Source organism: Periplaneta americana, chromosome 5, assembly GCF_040183065.1.
Source record: "Periplaneta americana isolate PAMFEO1 chromosome 5, P.americana_PAMFEO1_priV1, whole genome shotgun sequence".
In the NCBI taxonomy this organism is placed as follows: Eukaryota; Metazoa; Arthropoda; class Insecta; order Blattodea; family Blattidae; genus Periplaneta; species Periplaneta americana.
In genome coordinates, this window is record NC_091121.1 from 65,251,639 (window position 1) to 65,273,631 (window position 21,993).

General features: G+C 34.5%; 1 protein-coding gene across 13 annotated transcripts in view; it reads left to right on the forward strand.

Annotated features, from left to right (window-relative positions):
* LOC138699780 (multiple PDZ domain protein-like) overlaps positions 1–21,026 on the forward strand; it is a 1,065,748-nt gene extending 1,044,722 nt beyond the window's left edge. For 12 of the 13 annotated variants that reach the window (XM_069825918.1, XM_069825919.1, XM_069825908.1 and 9 more), the window contains one exon: positions 14,884–21,026. In XM_069825918.1, coding sequence (XP_069682019.1) covers positions 14,884–15,172 — 289 coding nt within the window. In that variant the 3' untranslated portion in view covers positions 15,173–21,026. The remainder of the gene's footprint in view (positions 1–14,883) is intronic. The other variant, XR_011332076.1, reaches the window with a different exon arrangement.
* Positions 21,027–21,993: the final 967 nt, after the last annotated feature.

The following is a 21,993-nucleotide window of genomic DNA, read 5'->3' on the forward strand; positions in this document are numbered from 1 at the left end:
TTCGGCTACATATTTATTATTATATTATATTATATAAAAAGTGCGTTGATAACGGATGTACTCCGATAAGAAAGTTTTTAATTTGTTGTGGGGGCTCTTGAATCTCAGAAGCAACAACCTTTACAACAGCGGAACATAATCTGCTTGGCTCATTACCCAATTTTTTTTTTGCATTGCATTTATTGCATATATAGTCTATTTTATGTATTTTAACACGATTCAATTGAGCATAGTTAAAATTTGAATTATAAAATAATGGATTGCTAAGCTAACGTACTATTACTGCATACTAAATCAATACACTCTCGTTGTTCATTAATTCTCTGAGATTAAAATGAGTGTGTACATAAATGTTATTTTAAGAAATACAGAAAACGAATGTACAAAAAAGCCTATCAAATTTTCTGTGCATAGGAATAGTTTGATAGCTTTCGATTGTTGCTGTCCAAGGCCCCTTTTTCGATTGTTGTTGCCCAAGGCCCCTTATAGACGAAGTCATTTGTTATTTCATTGCACCGTCTTAGATGGCGTTATTTTAATTTTAAAACTCATTTATCTCATTAAATATCAGTCCTATCAAAATTTTGTAAAGTATGAAACTTATCGGAAATCATTTTTAAAGAAACTTTTGTTATGTAACATTTTTCACAAAAATCAATAATAAGCGAGATATTTCGATTTATTTAATTCAGGCCTCCTTATAACCCCCCTTTTAAATAAAGTATTTTGAATGCCATATAGCCTAAAATCTAAGTTACAACGAACTTAATTTATATTCCAATTTTCATATAAATCGGTTCAGCCATTATCGCGTGAAAAGGTAACAAACATACAGACAGACATACAAACAAAAATTTCAAAAATGCGATTTCCGGTTTCAGGTTGGTTAATTATATATGTTAGGACCAATTATTTTTGGAAAATCGAAAATTACCAGAAAAATTTCGGCTACAGAGCTATTATTAGCTATTATTATTATTATTATTATTATTATTATTATTATTATTATTATTATTATTATTATTATTATACGTATAATTACGACTTTTTTTAGAGAACCCGGAGATTCATTCTCACCCTCACATAAGCTCGCCATCAGTCCCTGTCCTGAGCAAGATTAATCCTATTATTATTATTATTATTATTATTATTATTATTATTATTATTAGTGTTGTTGTTTAACGTCCTTTTAATTACTGTGGTACCAGAGATTGTGTTAAGATTTTGTGTTACCATGAATTCATTCTATCTTATCGGTACCTAATAACTAGACTAGATGGCATTTCGGAAGGTGGTCAGCTGCTATATGCGCCGTAGCATTTCTGGCATGTGACGTCACAAGCTTGTACAGTAGAACCAATCGAGTCTGCAACTCGTACTTTCCGAGTTCGATTGTTCACGTGTGAGTGTTTCAATTCATTGAATAAGTAAAACTAACATTTACTATGTGTGTGTAAGATAAATGGAAGGAGAGACGTAAAAAGACAAGTATTGCACAGGGAGGCGCGGAAAATGGTGTTTAAAGTGTATAATTATTTTAAAAACGTTGACGAACAGAACGCTGCCGGCCATCTTGATGCTAGCTGCAATGTTGCAACGTGCAAGAAACGACTGCAGAAACATGTGATGTGGGATTGAGGACCATGCAAAGAATATTGTTAGTGAAGGAAAGAGGGTTTGTTTGGTGCCATGCTTACAGCACGTTTAATTTGCCACTACTCTTCGGTCCCACTGCTGTAAACAAGTTTAGCACAGTTCTGTTGACAATTTAAAGCAGATTAAGTTCCGTTCCAGCATTGATTGCGGTTTGATTTGTGTCCTATGCTAATGTTTATAAAATAGCACACACAAACGTAGATACTATTTGTTACTTTCCCAGTAGGGGGGAAGACTCTCTCTCTTTCTCTATACCCTTTTCTTTCTCTGTCTAGCATCGAAAAGCTGTATTTTAGTCCCTCCCCTCCTTTTTTTTAAGGAAAGCTTGTTTAAGGAGTGTTACACAACAGTGAATTAATTTTGAAGAGTCACTAAAATGCTGAATCTCTCTTCAATATGTAATGTATGGAGGATATACATAACAGGTGTTGGACTGATAATAATGTTTAGTCTTACAAAATAATAAGCTATTGAATAATATTAATAATTATTATTATTATTATTATTATTATTATTATTATTATTATAACACCTGGATTATACAAATTAATTTCTAAAATAATACAGGAAAGAGAAAAATTATTATTCCTTAGCTAGTTTGCTAGAAAAAGTAATGTATGAGCAAAGGTGGAGATGGTTTTTGCAGTAGGAGGGTAATACCATCTCCACTACACATTTCATCCTGGTACTTCTGTCAACTGGAATGTTAAAACCGAAGTCAGATATCAACGGACAGAAACTTTCAAATTTGAGATTTGCAGATGACATAGTATAGTGAGGATCACGTATGAGTAGTTTCTAAAAGGCTAATTTGGCCGTCTCTTCAGTGTTGCCAACTAATGCCAGATATCACCAAAGAGGGTAAAATCACAATGCCATATATTGAAGTATTATTATTATTATTATTATTATTATTATTATTATTATTATTATTATTATTATAGTATTAAGAATAAAAATGTCTTGTTTATTTACTTATTTACCACATCTCATCTTTATATGTGTATCTTATGCCTACTCACTTCACTTGCGTCATTCAGGTTCCACATATTGCGGATAGATGGCAGGACTATGTCCCATTTTCAAGTTGCACACCAGATGTTGAGAAGTGTTTTCTAAATGGTTCAATAATTTGTGGAAGAGTAGCCTACTGTATATTTTCCTCCTGGACCTTTCGCACATTATGTTGGTAATAATTAGTAGATTAGTAGAATATGGTCTAATATTAAACTGTATTTTGTTTGACAACATGAAATTCATTGCTTTGACTAACAGTTCACGATTCACGAGATCTAACCTAAAAATGTATTTTGTTTGATCACGTGAAATGATTTGTAGCCTACGAATTCCGAAAAACAGAATACTACTTTGAAGTGTATACCCTACTTAAAATTGTAAAATGTGTATTTTAAGTAAAAATACATACTCTTAAGTCGCTACCGTGCTATTTTCTCTCTTGGACATTTTAATAAACATCTCTCCATTAGCCACGTGCATGTTTTACACCAAGTATAAGGGAACACATACTTGGAAATAATACTCTACAACAGTGGTCGTCAGTACTCGCTGAAATAGATAAAGGGTAAGAAGTGTATCATAATATGCACCGTCGTGCAGATGGGAGAGGTAGAAAGCATACCGCCAGCAGCCACGGATGCGCGCTAGTGCAATGTCTTATTTACGGGTAAGAGACACTAGCCCGAGGGTGCACTGTGATGATGACCGCTGCTGTACAATAAACACTTTCTCCTCAGTTGTGAGAACCATTTTAGCAAATCTTCACTATATTATGTATCAATAATACAACGATGAGTTCAGATAAACAGACTTCACCATGGATACGATACGTACATGCGCAGTATCAGAGAATTTCAGTACTGTTTGTTTTGGCGCATACCGCATTAATAATTCCGAAGATATAGAACTTTGTATATGCAATAAAACAAAAAATTGAAGTTACGGGAAATTGCAATCAAAGTTTATTATTATTTAAAAATCCTTTGCACCAGAGCTTGTCACAGCAGCTGACAAACCCATAAATACGTCTTCAGTTTTGTGTAATGTATGTTTTACATAGCTCTATCAGACAGTATTTTAAAGGGTTTTCAAATTAAAGTTATTGGAAATTGCGAAGTTCAGTGTAATTTAAAAACACTGTGCACTAGAGCTTTAAAAATGCCGCCACAGTTGCCGACAAAGTCATAAATGCGCGTTAAATTTTATGTAATGTATTTGTCACGTATGAAAGATGTTTTAAAGGAATGTTTTATTTATCATATAGGCCTATAACCGTCATCTCCCCTTAAATGTTTAATAAGAAAATGTGTTGTAAACATTCAACTATTTATTTACACATCTTATACGATGCGTATTATGCAGAATGAACACCAGAAGACCACAGTCTAGTATATACAGTCACGAAGCTCAATATGTAGTAAATATGCATCCATAGATAGTTGCTAACCACTAGGATCGCTAATATCGCCTCATTACAAACTATGCGAAATAGTACCGGCACCGTCTATTGTTCCTAGCAGCCTCACAACACAAGCTTCGTGACTATATACTAGACTGTGATAAGACCTTGAATAAAGGAACTCAGTTCTGCTCTAGCCATCATGATTGTACGTATACAGATACATATTATTCACAATAACCTTACAAGGAAGCGACTGAACAGGTTTCTTTTGTGTGTGTTAGTGCATACGCGCGTGTTGCTCATCTTTGGTACGAAGCTTTTTTTTCTCTCTTGGCTGCATTCCGTCCATCTGGTGAATCTTTGTCATTGCATGTTGCCAGAGTTACCATAATGTTTTGAGCTAAAAACGGAATATGAATATAGTGTTTTCAGCAAAAACGGGATTGACGTCACATTTCTTCGGACCCTCCATTAGAATATAACCTCGTGAAACTTATGTCACATGAACAAATCGCTACAACACAGGAATTACTCCCTTTCCCCTCAGAAACACAATGTCTCAAATATAGTGCAGGTTACTGTCAGTTTTACTGTAAAAGTTGTAAATAAAATAGAGGAAATTATGAAAAGTACGAGAAATAAAATGCGTAAAGCTCGGCATGACATACTTGTTCATACCAAGCGGTGAATGCATCTGTTTACTTATTTAAAGACATTTCTTACCGCACAAACTGTCGTACTGAACATCTGGTGACTGACTTAACCCGATGAACACTAAAATAACTCTTACGTCCGATGTACTCATATGTATACACTCATTGAAAGAAAAACAGGCCGGCTTAGAAACGTCTTCATAGCGGTCATGCAGTGCAGCTGTATCGAAATTTTGCATCATACTATTTTTATGATTGTACTTATTGCTTTTACCCTCCCACGCCTTTAGAACGAACCTAATCCTATTCTACTGTTATCTGTTTCTAATTTAGATAATAATATAACTCACAAAACTTACAAATACACGAATTCAAGAACAAATAAGTTTTCAGGTGTCCGTTATTTTCACCGCGCATACATGTGGAAAGGACATTGGCATGGGCTGTGGCGTCTACATCTCGACCAACATTGTTTCCAACTGAAGTGTCCGGGAAAATCGCCAAAAAGTAGCTCAAAAGTCGCTAGATTTCTTATTATCAATAGATGAAGTATTATTTTCGTCGCTAGAGTGTTGAAAAAGTCTCTAAAGCTCTATTTAAGCAATAGAAAAAAGAAAAGAAATTGTTGCCGAAAAAAGCTTAAATTGCTACATTTAGCAACAAACTCGCTAAATTCTCAACACTGGAAACGACTGTTGCATAAGCTGCCGTTATTCCGTCTCTGCGCTTGCGCGACGGTAACGCAGCAATTGTGTTTCAAGTGTGACAGGAGATTTTCTATCGATGCGTTTTACGCTACAAAATTATAATGTACAATTCTCGCATTATACGCTATTTATGTTTACCTTTAGCCCGTACATCCTGTATTTCCGAGATTCTGTTATGCACTTGGGCTTTGCGTTTTTTTTTTAAGTTTATTTATAGACGCTTTAATATCTGTGGTCATTTCACGTGTTTAGAATCTGTGGGTATATCAGTGGCCGTTGTTACTATTGTTGAGTTCGTTCCTGTTTCTATTTGTGTTGTTTAGATGGCTTGTGTTCATGTAACTGACTTTGCGTATTATTTCATTATAGGCCAATAGGTAACCAAAAAACCCCTAGAATAGAGTTTGTTGTGTTCCGTCAATTAAGTAAATGTAAGTGAATTTAACTATTAGGCCTATAATCTGTGGCAAGATAGAAGAGATAGTTGAGAAGGAGAAGAAGAGAGCATGCGCAATCCTAATGGGCAACTGGAAACCAGTGGTAGGAGAAGGCCAAAAGGGAAGAACAGTTGGAAAATATGGATTGGTAAGAAGTGACAGGAGAATCTTTGGTAAATTTCTGTAAAAGAAATTAAATGATTATTGGAAGTACATTATTCCAACAACGTAAACGAAGAGGATACACATGAACATGCCCAAGGGACGAAACCAGATACTAGATAGATTACTGGTGCAGGAAAGATTCCGAAATTTGCTTTAAAAAAGCGAAGACTTCACCAGGAACAGATATTAACTCAGATCATGTCCTCCTGATAGGCGGAGAAGATAAACGGAAGATAAGTGATGAAGAAATTGAACATGGAAAAACTGAAGAAGAAGAAGAAGAAGAAGAAGAAGAAGAAAATTTGAAGCACATTTTCAAGAGAAAGCCGCTACATTAGAATCCACACCTGAGAATAGTAATGAGTACTGGACTCATCTAAAAAGCTGTATACGTATAACAACAGAAGAAACAATAGGATACACAGAAGGTGGGAGAATTAAGAAACCTTGTGTCGCAGGAAAAATGTTGAAGAAGATGGAGGAAAGGAGAAAATTGAAGAACATCAACACAGAAGAAGGTAGAAGAAACTACAGGAAACTTGACAACGAACTAAGAAGAGAAACTGATAAGGCGAAGTAAGACTGGATGAAAGAGAAATGTAAATAAATAGAAGATCTAGAGAGAAAAGGAAGATATGATTTAATGTATCACGAAGTAAAATGTTTGAACTTCACAAATAAGAAAATCAAATCCATGTGGTTGATAGAGGACGAAAGCGGAAATGAAATAACAGACAGACCAGGAATGCTGAGCAGCTGGACTAAATATGTAGAAGAGTTATATGAGGTAGGGAATCGTCCAGATGACTTGGCTATAGAAGACGAAGCAGCCGTATCAGAAGACGAAAAATGATTTTCTATTTTAAGAGAAGAAGTTGAACTAGCGCTTAAGGAAATGAAGAATGGGAAAGCAATAGGAGTAGATGGAATCTCCATTGAATTAGTGAAATGCTTGGGTGAAGACAGAAGAAAATTCTATCATTATGCAACGAAATATATGGGCAAGGCGACTGGCCTGAAGATTTCACGGAGACAGTGTTGCTTCCAGTACCGAAGAAAAATAATGCCAAGAACTGTAACGAGTTCAGGACTATCAGCCTTATATCGCACTCGGCGAAGATTCTTCTGCGAATACTGAATCGACGTTCATATTCTAAGATGGAAGAACAGTTGGAAGAAAAGCAGTTTGGCTTTAGGAAGGGGAAAGGTACGAGAGATGCAATTGGACTACTACGAATAATCGGCGAAAGATACCTAGAGAAGAATAAAGAAGTGTGTATAGCAGTTGTGAACCTAAAAAAGGCGTTTGACAGAGTGGATTGGAATAAACTGATGGGGATCCTAAAGAAAATTGGCATGGATTGGAAAGAGAGGAGGCTGCTCCGTAACCTTTATATGAAACAACGAGTCTAAGTCAGGATAGGAGAAGAAATGTCAGAAGGGAAAGGAGTACGACAAGTACGCCCTTTATCACATACCCTGTTAAACATCTACTTGGAAGATTAATGAACTGTTTTCAGAACATGGGAGGAGTGTTAGTAGGAGGAAGAAAAATAAAGTGTGTAAGATTTTCTGATGATATGGCTTTGTTAGCAGAAGAGATGATACTAAGAGATATGCTACTGGAGCTAAATGACAGCTGGGAGCAGTATGGAATGAAGATAAATGCCAACAAGACGAAGATCTGGGTCATCTAAGGTAAACTTACGAATTATAAATGAGGCAGTAGAGCAAGTAGATAGCTTCAAATACTTTGGGTGTACTATAAGCAGTAACATGAGCTGCTGCCAAGAAGACAAAAGGAGAATAGCAATGGCAAAGGAAGCTTTTAATAGAAAAAGAGCATCTTCTGCGTATCTCTGGAGAAAGAACTAAGGAAGAGACTAGTGAAGTGTTTTGTGTGGAGTGTAGCATTGTATGGGGTAGAAACATGGGCATTACGACGAAGTGAAGAGAAGCGAATAGAAGCATTTGAAATGTGAACATGGAGAAGGATGGAACATGTGAAATGGACAGACAAAATAAGAAACGAAGCTATGTTGGAAAGAGTGGATGAAGAAAGAATGATGCTGAAACTGATCAGAAAGAGGAAAAGGAATTGACTGGGTTACTGGTTGAGAAGAAACTGCCTACTGAAGGATGCACTGGAAGAAATGGTGATCGGGAGAAGAGTTCGGGGCAGAATAAGATATCAGATGATAGACGACATTAAGATATATGGATCATATGAGGAGACAAAGAGGAAGATAGAAAATAAGAAAGACTGGAGAATTCTGGGTGTGCAGTGAAAGACCTGCCTTTGGGCAGAACACTATAAATGAATGACATTCAAGGGAGTATTATATTACTAAAAATATTAGTAAAATTTGAATAAATCTGATACGTCACAGGAGCTAAAATCATTGAAAACGATGATTCTGACATGTCGTGGACATTAATATTGAAAAGTTATGAAAAATTGACTGTAATTCATTAGTACTGTTATGATCTATAACAGTACTAATGTTAGTACAGTTATGAATAAAATTGTAACGTATTGTAAATCCAACTTGCAAGGCCTGTCTACAATAGCGGTAAGTACAAAAAAAAAACCAAAGAAATAAATAACAGATGAATGAAATTTGAATATAGACTATTGTATTCAGTGATGCCAACCGTATCATCCATAATTTAACTCATTGTACCATGTGCCGTAATAATGTACTTCCATTATGGTAGGTACGTAAAAATACCATAATTTGCTTTGTGGTATAAAAATTTAATATGAAAATGTGTTATAGCTACTCCTCTGTTCAACTTAATGTAATGTAACAATTAACAGAAGGTTCTCAGCACTTTCATTAGGCCTAATATTGTTGCAGTGCATTTTTTTTCTGTGAAGTTCCCAGAAACAAAGCCGAGAACTCGCCTTTTAAGAATGACTGAATTTTCGGTTTATTTTAAGGAACATCTGCTTTCAGCTGTTTTTATTATTGACATAGGTATACATTAGCCCTAACATTTATTATACCAGTTGTAATTTAATCATATTGTGCATACAAGTGTCCATTGCTCAAAATTAAGTTCATTTAATCACTGTTATGCAAGCTAATAAAGATAATAAACGTCCCGCAACATCAAAACTGAATTGGACGGAGTTACGCAATAAGATACCAAGCGCCAAAAAAACTTGTTTCGAGATATTGGCCATTGAAATAAATCTGTTTTTTTTATAAAACACTAGCTGAAAGCACCCGGCGTTGCCCGGGTTTTCCTTCCTGCTTCTACTTTTAATCAAACTGGTTATTAAATTTTCGGAAATCTCGGAAACCTAACTGTACACAACCAAAACGAATTGTCTTTACTAAGCTTTCCTCGCCCATAAAGATGAATCTTTACTTAACGTCACTTACATGAATTAATGAACTCCTTAGCCAAATGCCTGCCAGGGTTAACTCAATTTAAAACAGTTGTAAATCACGCACCGAAAAGAAAACATTTCATTATGTGCCTGACGTTAAACTGTTGTTTTAAATATGTTTATTTATTTATTTATTATTTATTTTTATTTATCTATTTATTTACTTATTTATGTTATTTATTTATCTGGTGTAGTTAAGGCCATTAGTCCTTCTCTTCCACACCGCCAGAAATACAAATAAAGTAATAGAAAAGTCAAACTATAAACAAAGTAAAACTCAACGAAAATATAATTCCTTCTCCTCTTTCTGATCAGTTTCAACATCGAATCAATATATACATATACAATTTAATTTATATTGGAAGATTTTTTTTACCTCTTGACCGCTGTACACCCACTTATATCATATCCAGTTTTTTTTAATATAACTTGAAACTATATCTCATAAATTCAGAACATATTATATTAATTCTAATTTTACACACAAAATACAGATACAATATAAACTCGCAATAAGTCATTTTTTAACATAAAGACTAATATTCTGAGAAACGTATAGGCCTACCGGTATTTTAGAAATTAAGAGATTTTTATTTCCACAACGCCTAACATATTAAATTTGCAACGTGAAAGGTGAATAACAATATTTTGAGAATTAATACAATGTTATTTTCAGTGGGCTTATGTACATTCACATACTACATTAGCAACATGACAAAAGTGTCATTGAATTGCTTATTGATATGTGTAAAATCTTTTTTTTTCAGTTCTTTGTATAAAATATAGTTGAGGATGTGAAAAACACGCAGTTTTTAAGTTAATGTCTGCAACTTTGAGGGACTGTCCTTGAGCTTCATTTTAATATGGCCATTACAAATGCTAGTGGCATTGAAATTGCAGTTGCTTAAAATTGAATGAGTATCCTAGCAATACGTGGAAAAAAACATCTCCTTTTATTTTTGCAGTTAATATTGCCAATTCTATAACGTTTCGTATGAGTTTTTCACACCAATTCTTATTCGTGCATAATTTTGGTGGGTCAATATTTCGCAATTGTACTATTGGTTATTCAATATTAAGCTAATTATGTGGTTAGCAATCCTTGTAGTTTCAAATAATTCTAGAATGCAGTTGTATAAAACAGTTTGCTCACTATCTACAAAACTGCATCGAGGAATTCATAATACGGTCCTAGATTGCGTAAAGATACTTATTGCATAATTATCTAGTTTTAGCCTTTTTAGCCTTCATGATCTGTAACAACAATGTAATTTAATTTCGTGTTAAAATTTCCATGGCCTCGTGAAAGTCGATGTTGAATACAACAGACAATAATAAAAAACAATTGACTATAGAAGATTGCATTTTAGTATTACACATGAATGTTACGTATTTATTTTTATTTTTTATATTTTTAATTAGTTTAACTTCCATTTGCACAATTTTAATGTAGCCTATGTTCTTCTCCTGGTTATGAAGGTTAAATGTGCAAAATTTGGCACATATCGGTCAAAGCGTGTAGATTTGTATAGAGAACTTACACACATACATACCCACATTCAATTTTATATATTAAGATTTCATGCAAGAAGTGTTATAACATTCATAGTATTACAAAAAATAGCACAAATAATACCAAAAAAGGCTAACCGATTTTCGATAAGAGTCCAGCAGCTGAATTAAATTTTTTCAAAGCGAAATAAATAAATTAATTTTATGCAATAAACGAATTTTTGCTTATAAATAGCAGCAAAATTCAGATATTGCATTCTTGATTTTTTCCGAGTTACATTAGGCTGCCAACAGATTTGTGCAAATATCTCTTTTTTTTTTTTTTTTTTTTTTTTTTTTCAAATTGTCGGTTGGTCTGTTATTGCATAACTCCGTCCAATTGATACAGCGCCAGCGTGTCAATACTGCGAAATACGGGACTTGAAGCCCCGGTTAGGCCCTGGTAAGCAGGATGTATTAAAGCTCCGTTGTAAAATGTGTAATGATTCGACGAGGGCATATACAGTAACTTATTTCTGTTAAAAACGCAACCACAGTGAAAAATTTTCTACCATACTTCATCAACATTATTAACAAATTTCTGATCTGAAATTTTTAGGCCATGTGTCATATCGTCGGCTTACAAGCAAAACACAATAAGACAAAAATATTATCTCTGAGAAGAAGATGTTTTGAAAGCTCTTGACAAAATTGAATCCTCAAAATACATTTATTAAGTTGCTTCTCTTTATGTGTATTTAATTTGTCAATTATAAATTTATATACACATACATTATGTACATTGTTACGCCTTCTTCTCAGAAATATGATTTTTGACTTAATGTATTTTGCTTGTAAACCGACGATATTATACTTCAAATGTTTAAGTTTTTCCATACACAGGTTGGGTCTATATTCTGTTTTAAAGATTAATTTCATTATGAAAATCTGTTATTATCAAGTAATTATATCTGTTCGTAATTACATTAAAGGCATCATATAAAGGTTGTCCTCATATAAGGGAAATAAATTGTCGCACACAGTAAATGCCTGTCTTTATTTATTTTATTTTATTGTTTCCGTACCCTACCATAAAATACCATACTTTATAAGTGTTGGCACCAATGACTGGCTGACAGGTTGGCATCACTGATTGTATTTTTGCAGTAGTGCTTAATATGAATAACAGTACGTACCTACTTTACGCACAGTTCCTTTTTTTTTTTTTTTTTTTTTTTTTTTTTTTTTTTTTTTTTGCCACCAGTGCTGTAAAGAGTCACTTTACGCATGACATCGGTGCATGAAAGTTATAACTTTACTCTCTATCACAGTATGTAATGTTACGCACTAGCATAGAAAATAATAGTATTTAATGTTCATCGTTCTGGGATAAAATGATTCGTAGATATTGAAAATTAATAAAAACTCATTCAATAGTTTTGAAGAAATCGCCGTGTACAGACGGGAGGACAGTCAGACAGCACGGACAGAATCACTTTTTGTCGGTACCAGTGATGCTGAATATTGCCGCAAAAATCTGTGTGTGTGTGTATATGTATATACGGCCTCGGTAGCGTAGTTGGTATAGCGCTGGGACATTTTTTGATTCTGTAGATGTAGACCGTCCCCGACGACTGTGAAAAGGACGGCACTTATACCCCTTACACCCTATACAGGTAGATATATATTTAAACTACATAAAAATAATTTTAACTTCCTGATTATGGATATACTTACTCGCAGGAACGATGTAATAAATATATCAGCGTTCAAGAACAACTAGGAATTTTCAATATAAGATATAGAGTTCATAGGCCTACCAAGTGGCATGGATGTTTAAGATAAATCACTGTCGGATAACTACTAAGCCTTTCTGCAGTACGTAGTTGCTCGTGGAGTTTGTCCATGGATGGGCTCAGTTATTTTGTATCACTTACGTAACAGCTATGTTTCAAGTGAGCGATTGCCTAGCATCGATGCAATTGGTAATAGTGAAGAGAATCAAATAAGCTAATTTAAGGTTCTGACTACGCGAGATGTTTACGAGTTTTAGTAACTTTACTACTGTAAATGAAAAGAATGTTTTTGTGATGATTGTTGAAAGTGACTGAATTTTTATTAGGGTATCAAAGCGGCATCCAATAGAGAGTGTTAGTAATAAAACGCAGTGCAGACATTTTACATTATCAGGAAATGGCGATAATTTGAATTTAAACTACGAATCTGAATCCTCAGGACCTACTGAATAGGATAATAAACGATCAACATATTTGTGCCACAATTTTGAATAAAAAGACAAAATTCTTTTGTCGTCATTGTTCAAGGAAAAGGCCTTAAAATAGCCTGTAAACATAGTTTAATTAGTGAAATATTTCTATTCACACGAAGTGGGTAGTCTCTCAGACGAATGTTCAGTAATAATGTCCGTCAAACAGAAGTTTAGTAATCTAGGGTTAAAGCGCTTTACTTAATTGTAGTTTATAGGTTACTAGTTACATAGAATCTCAGTGTCCATTTTCAGTAATGTTTGTTTTAGCGTAGGCTATACGTAAGTTACTACACTATCTACAAAATTGAATTTTGACTTGAGCGAGAATTGATCAATAAGTTTTGCTTGGGACCCCCTCATTCAGATATAGTGTTGTTTTATACATCGTAAATCTACGACACGGGTCTCCCTGTTGTACTTTCCTCCCGGAGAAATCCGTGCTAAGGATATGATTGTAGATTCAATCAATATGTTCGCGCCACTATAAATGAATTTTTCACAATTTTATCACTGCCACAACACATTTAACTTTTTATTGCAATATTATATGAATTGTTCACTACATTAACGCATTGATTATTGCACAAAACGCACTTCAGGAGCAAGATGTAAAAATAATGAGTAGTGGTTCGAATGATTCACTATTCTTGGCATGCTTCCCGCTTCATCCACTAGGTGACTCCCAATTCGGCGTAGAAGGTACGGCAACATTGGAAATAAAATAGATTGGGTGTATAGTATTAGGCCTATATAAGAGGTTAGATTAGATTAGATTAGATTAGATTAGGTGTGTAGTATTATGTAAGATGTTAGGTTAGGTATAGATTAGGTGCGTAGCATTATGTGAGATGTTAGGTTAATTTTTTTAGTAGATTATTTTATGACGCTTTATCAACATCTTAGGTTATTTAGCGTCTGAATGAGATGAAAGTGATAATGCCGGTGAAATGAGTCCGGGGTCCAGCACCGAAAGTTACCCAGCATTTGCTCATATTGGGTTGAGGGAAAACCCCGGAAAAAACCTCAACCAGATAACTTGGCCCGACCGGGAATCGAACCCGGGCCATCTGGTTTCTCAGCCAGACGAGCTGACCGTTACTCTACAGGTGTGGACTGTTAGGTTAAATTAGGTGTGTTGTATTATGTGAGAAGTTAGGTTAGGTTAGATTAGGTGTGTAGTATTATGTGAGAGGTTAGATTCGTATCACATTCCGCGCACCCTTTCTTCACAGTTGGTGACATTGAAAATCCTACCATTCCATTCCTCATATTACGTCACATTAAGATTAAGGAAATATGGAGCACAAGGAATTTCGTACGAAAGTAAGGTATGTATGTGGGATGGACTTTGTGGGCATATGGGTACAACTCTCCTAATGATCACATCCAATTTCCACTACTTCATATTATAAATCCTAGCGATTTTCAAAGTATTTCATGAATGTTTTCTAGTGGCGCATACATATCGAACATTTACCAGGATTTTCATCGCCTTTGGCCAGGTTTGAACTAGAGAATCTCGGAGCCAGTTGCAAACATAGTAACCACTAGACCACTAAGGACGACACAGTAGTGCCATGTTTTACACAAAAAAGTCGTTCATCTCAATGCCTTTGTGTGTGGGTTGATTTGTTTGTGGATAATATTAAGGCCCGGTGGACAACTAGCCTCTTGTGATGTTTGCAGGGGCAGCGAGGTGCCACCACAGCTCCAGACGCGCACCGTGACGCTGGAACGCGGGCCTGACGGCCTGGGGTTCAGCATCGTCGGAGGACACTGCAGCCCGCACGGCGACCTGCCCATCTACGTGAAGACCGTGTTCGAGAAGGGGGCGGCGGCCCACGGCGGTCAGCTCCGACGGGGGGACCAGATCGTGGCAGTGAACAGCGTGAGTCTGGAGGGCCTCACCCACCAGCAGGCCGTGGCGGTGCTCAAGCGCGCTCAGGGGAACGTGACCCTCACCATCCAGTCGTAGCCGTGGTGACAGGACGAGCAGCTTCTAGTCAGAATGCACGCCCACCCAACTCAGGAATACAGGAGTCGGTGCAACACATGCTGGGTTTGATAGGGACCACTGTTTTATTGCGTCTGGGGGAGCTTCATGAACAATAGTGTAGGGGTTTCAGTATTACAAATCCCTCTCCCTAGGGCTGTTGAGAGTATTCCTCAAGACAATGTTGTAAAAGTGCAAAACAAATTTAATAATTAGTTATTATACGAAATGTTACAAGTTGAAATTTTAAATAACTCAGTAGTCATTGGGAAGATAAGCAGTTAGTATTTTCTGAACCGTTACAAGAGTTTATATCTGGTGCAAAGTGCTGAGGCATGTAGAAGCTATCTGTGTGAGGAACGATCGTCTTCTTGATGTTATTCTTTTCAGACAGCAATAGAGGCCTTGATTTCTAAACTGATTGCTTGAAGAACTCACACCATCATATTCTTAGCAATGTGACTGCACCAATAAAATTTGAGGAAAACTGCAAATTGTGTCCCCTTTCAACCTGAAGGATCCTCTCCCGCAGGAACTCTTGTAATGCCGGGTTAAAATTCATGATGCAACAGCAATCCTATATCTTCTTCCGTATTGTTATAGTTCCTGCATCCGTTCTTGGCAGGCAAAAACATTAATGCAAGCTTATAAGTGAGTTGCTAACAGACCAGTGCGAGGGTTGCCAGATATATCAGACAAGAATAAGGAACATAAACACGTAAAAAAATTTCGACGTGCATATAGCCTGAGTTAAATCAACGAAAAGTAAATTACTTTTATTTGTAATCAGTTGTAAAATACCACCTATTCGTTTTATACAGTTATGCTTCTTACACAATTGTTTGCAATATGAAACCTATTATTTATATTATTTTGTTATTTCCAACTACTTTCATGTTATTTACTCGTAACATGATTTAAAAAAGTATCTTTGCAACAATGTTTCCAACTTCTGGAAAATTTTCTACAGCAAGAGAAAGCCATTACACTTCTTTGAAAAGTGAGAAAAAGGAAAATAACTGGAAAAGTCTACATACACTTGAAAATGTTTTATTTTCTCTGTGACATATTTAATAATAATAATAATAATAATAATAATAATAATAATAATAATAATAATAATAATAATAATAACGTAATGGATGTGGTAATTGTCAATAACATGTTATGGAAAGGATTTCATCTGAAATTGTTGTAACTATTGTTTAAGAGAGTTGGACATTGCTATGCTATTCTGTTAGTGTACTATGGTTATGGAATAATTCATGGTTACATATTAAGGAAGTCATTTGTGGTACGTGTTTTCTGGAAAATTGATGTGCTAACTGCTAAAAAATTACTGCAGTCATGGGTACCAAAGTAACTGCCATCGATCCAAATACCCCTGAAAAGGGACACATAATTCGAAATTAAATATAGAGGATCGAATAGAAACATAAAGGAAGAAGAAATTACAGAAAGAATTGCAAGGAATTGCCGATTTTTCATTCAAAATTATGTCATTTCAAACAGTATAGATAGATGTGGATTTATTCAACAATTATACATACAAATGTATTACACTAACAGAATTTGCCCTTAAATTCAGTGCACGGGCCTTTTAACAGTACGTACTTTGCAAAACAGGTTCTAATTTGTAGGTTGCACCATCCTCACCTACGATTAAAATCCATAAAACAAACAGTTTAATATAAAAATTGTGTATACACACAGATATATATATATATATATATATATATATATATATATATATATATATATATAATATTTCAGTGCAGGAAATTTTGGCCGTCTGTGGGAAATTTATTTGTATGGAAATTTTCAACGTGAACGGTTAGCAACATTTCTTTATTACGCAGTTTAGAATTTACTTAAATCAACGACTCTGCTGTAGTCACTTTGAATTCATTTGAGGAAACTTATCTCTAAAAATACATTTGAAACTTATGTTTAAGCAAAAACTTATTAAAGCACGCAAAATTTTGTACTTCACTATTATATATTTCTTGAAAATGGCCGCCTCAGTTTGTAGTTACTTACAAATTGCAAAGATTCTTTGTAAGTACCATATTCATCTCAGAACCAATCTGGGTTAATATTTTACCCAAATTTAAATGCAAATATCACTGCCAAAAATAGGTTGCTATTTATGAGATAGATGTGATTTTCATACTTTTCGGAATGGATTTGAATCAGAAAATTTCATTTCTGACGTAATCCATATCAGTTTCAAGAAATTTCTTTATGTTTAAACGAGTCCGGTTTTTACTTCAGAAAATTCGTACTGTATTTCGAAATACGGGACAATCCACGTTCCGTAAACTAATAATTAATAATTATTACAAGGGACACAGGAAATGGACCTTAAATATAGGACTGCAAATTAAAATTGGAACGTTTAGCAGAAATAGGCATTTTACAGTCAGTTTAGTATTAGAAATACTTTATAATGATTATATAATAAAAAATAAAATAGCAGAAAGGAAGATTATTTAAAAATTAATATCTAGATTAAGAATCTTTTTGGAATATCTGATAATTTTGTTAAAAAATAATATGTTCAAAAAATTATAATACAGTTTTGTTCATAAAAATAGGGATTATTTTCAGGAAATTTCTGTTTCGGTTGTTTCATTATTGTTGCTATGGCAATGAAATAAATAAACAACAGTTCAAGCTATTCTTCAGTAAGTTAATGTTTATGAGAACTGGCCTTATTCAGGTTACCATGAATGTAGACCCTAATAGAGACTGTTCCAGCACACTGAGAACTCTAAATGGACTGAGATATGGACTCTGCAATTTGTCAGAATTGTGTGGGTTTGTAAAAAAATTAGAAGAGACCGGTTCCATGGCAGATAAAAAACGTTGTGATAGACAAAAGTTCGTAATACTGCGATGGTTTTATAAGAACTCCAGGAAATTAGATAATTTAATATGGAACATGCAGTGTGAATCAAGTTGCGAGGCGACAGAAGAACTTAACTTACTTAACAGTATGACGTAACGTCAGAAATTGATTTATAGCTGAATAAACCCCACTTTTTTTATGAACAACTCCGTATTATTATTTTTATACAAAATCATTTCTTAATGAAGTTAGAGGACTTTTAAACTCTTTTGAGAACAAAACATTTATGAGAGTAATATTTGAAAAAAAAAAAAAATAAGAGTAATTGAATCAGTCCAAATAATGCATATGTTGGATTTGAAGCTCTGTGGGAATTTTCCAGGAGTTCTAAATATTGAACCTATTTATTGTGCACCCATTGCCCCTTTAACAACTTTCAAAAACTTCTGTTGCTTGCACTTACTGAATATTTCCAAAATATGGCTCTCCTTTCTATCTTTATTTGCATGAATTTGTTTAGTTATGTTAACAGAATTTTTTCTACTCTGTTTAAAATTCTCGAATTTTATTTTGTTATAATTGATGGCATGTTTAACTTAGTTTAGTATCTACAAAACACACACGAACAGTAACATAGCAGCTACAGAGAATTCTTACAGACCTTTTCACGGTGTACAAAAGACTGCGATAAATGAACACGGAATATTACTCATAGTCTTCCATATCATCAGGTCGAAGCTTCTCTTGAAAGTTTGTTCAGGGATAAATACTGTATAGAGAAAGTGACCCAAAAATACTATAGTTGCCAGTAGATACTGAAGGACAAAAATAAAATAAGTTTGAACTGCAGCATAAATTGATCTGTTCTCTTAGTATGTACTTGTCGCTATTGAAGGAAATCCATATACGTTAACCCTTGCTATTGGGAGCAAAAGATATTGCAAGTTTTATCGGGGAACAAGAGCATGAGAGTTAAGTTTTTCGATAAACATGACGTCATTAGCCAGCAGTTTTCGTTAGCTCGTCGTTGATTTCGCAGTTAAAATCAGTTTTATAACAAACAGATTGCATATGTGCTGCTTGTTATACGTAAATATTTTTTTTATAAAACATATGGAAAAAATAATACTTTTTGTATAAGCTATTGCAGAACAATGACGATGTTCCGACAAGCCACACAGTAGCCACAATGTTTGCACTTAGTGTTTATCATATGCCTTTCTTGAACCAATGACGGAGGCTTTTGTACGCTTGCAATATTTTTTGCTCCCAAATGCACAGTACAGTAGAGGCTGATTTGGTAACTTATAAATAACACTTTAAATGGTTCATTGTTTACTGTGAAATGCATGTTTTATTTCATTTCAATACGTTTAAGGAATTCCCCATCCTTTTGTCTACAGTAATCCAATTTACATATTTGCTCTGTGGGTGAGAAGTGAAAAACATCATTTTGTCAAGTGCGTGTTCCAAAAAAAGACTGTCCAATTGGAGATTTAAAGCTTTTTTTAAAATAGTTTTGTAGCTTACGGTTAGTACTGGTAAATAAATAAATATATATATATATATAAATATATATATATATATATATATATATATATATATATATATATATATATTGTATTTTGCCATTCCTTTACAGTATCTAACTTGGGACAACTTTTCAAGGAAGGTTTCTACCTGATGATTATGGAAAGTTCTCTTGCCACTCTTAAATAACATGTGATAAAAGACGAAGTAAGCTGGTAAGCATTAGCAATCACTTAGAACTGTTTCACACACAGCCTCTTAGCAGCGCTTCTGAGTAGCGCTCCTCTAAGGCTCAAACGTGCCACCGAATAGTAAGGCTCATTAACTTATTGATCGCTTTATGTAACAGCTCCAATGCTTTGCCAACTGAAGCTTGCAGCGCTGCCTGCCGGACTGTTGGTGGTAATGGTCGACCACCGACCACCACAGTGGCTCAGTTGTGCTTCCCGTGTAAATGCGTCTATTTAAACCAATTTTTTGCTATTGATGGCGATTCTGAGAAGCGCAACTATGTGGCGACATGTGAAACGGCGCTTCATGATGAAGTGTTACTTTGTGTGTGTCTGTCAGAGATGAAAGAAGTAATTTTAATGAAGTGGCTACTCGGAAGGTCAGCGGCCAAGAACGGTTACAGCTAGAATACTTGCACGGTTATATTTTGCAACTTGGGTGGAAGAATCATACAAAAACAGCAACTTTATTGTTTACATAAAGAATCAAACAGTCTTTTACATTACAAGGTTGTATATCTGTGTGGAGGCGATCTCTCCAGTTGAAAGAAAGAAAGAAAGAAAAAAAAGAAATAATACTTTACACTTGTTTCAGATCACAGTGGATTATTAGTATCTGTTTTTGTTGGTGCATTTACATTTTCAAATGTTGGTTATTTCTTGCATTCCAAAGCTGAATCATCTTACTATAGGCTTATTGTACGAAGTCCTACATTACACTGCCCATGTTGGTTCACATAGAGGTTTGCTAGCAGTGGCAAATAATTCAGTGAAAAGTTGGAATCATATTTTAAATATACGTTGACATGCCATATTGAGGACATTTTAACAATCTAGGATTGGTTAAAAGTCTTTAATTTTTTATATGTTGTGGAGAAAATGAAATGAATAGAGCGTGTGAGTCGAACTACAGTGACATGGTTCCTTCTTGCTTTGTGTAGTCCTTTCGTGTTTTAGAAATGCTAGACTGTATCCACTACATGCAATGAAGAGTGTCTCACCTGGATGTCATTCATATCATCTATGTAAACATTATTGTTAATGCAACTGTTTCATTCCCAGTTATTTCTTCAAAATGTAACTCAAGTTCTTTGGTTACTTAACTGTCAATTATTTGCACCACGACCTATTCTGAAACCTCTACAATCCTTACTGTCTTATCATCCATATTGTATTTTTTATTGAAGCAATATAATATAATTGCATTGAAAAGTTGTAAAATGACCTTTTGGCTTTATAATATGCAATTCTCATATAATATCCTTACTTAGTTTAAGTATCAGGTCTCAAGAGAAACATTTTTTTCTACTATTAATTTTAATAGTGTTAATCTACGTACTGTCTGAGCTCCAGCTCTGAAACCGCGGCAGAAATACGGCGTGGAACCCGGTAGATTGTATAGTACCTGCTGAGTCACGTTCCCCCCTGATCCCCACTTCCTCATACGGCACAGTTTCAGAGCTGGCGTTCAGACAATAAAATTGTGCACGAATTAAAATGAACTCCCATTTTGGGAGGAAAAAACGTACAGAACGAATTGAATAGAACATGTGAACCGAATATTCAGATTAAAATTTCCATAATTAATAATAGAATATATTCCGAACGAACCAACTGAAGCATAAATTTTAATGCTAGAACAAATCATCAGTGGTTTTTATCCTTCAAAACTCTACGGTTATAATGAAGATATTTGCTGTTAAATATAATTAAACAGGAAGAAATAATTTGAATTTAATTTTTTTATAAGAAAACAAAGTTGCGTAGCTGAGATATAGCAATGAGTGAAGAGGAAATTGCCGTAAGTACACTTTCCCGCCTGTTATATTGTCAAGCAATATGCATGCTACGTATAAACATTTAAGTCACTTTGAAAGTTATTCTTATGGTAATTTTGAACTCATTTAAGGTATACTTTCAGTGACGGATTATTATTTCTTTTTTTATTTCTCGTTTGACTGTATTTGCAATGGATTTAGTCCCACGCTTTCAATATTATTTGAATATCATTTCTTTATTTACTTAAACGTATTTTAAATTGTGTTTATTTATTATAAAGGTATATAAAAGGTCCAGAACATTTTTGAAGTAACTGGATTTAATTTTCAAAGGAATGTGTCATCTTGGATACTGAAGCAAAGTTTACTTGAAAATGTTACAAATCAAAGATGTGAGTTACTAAGATTTTTTAT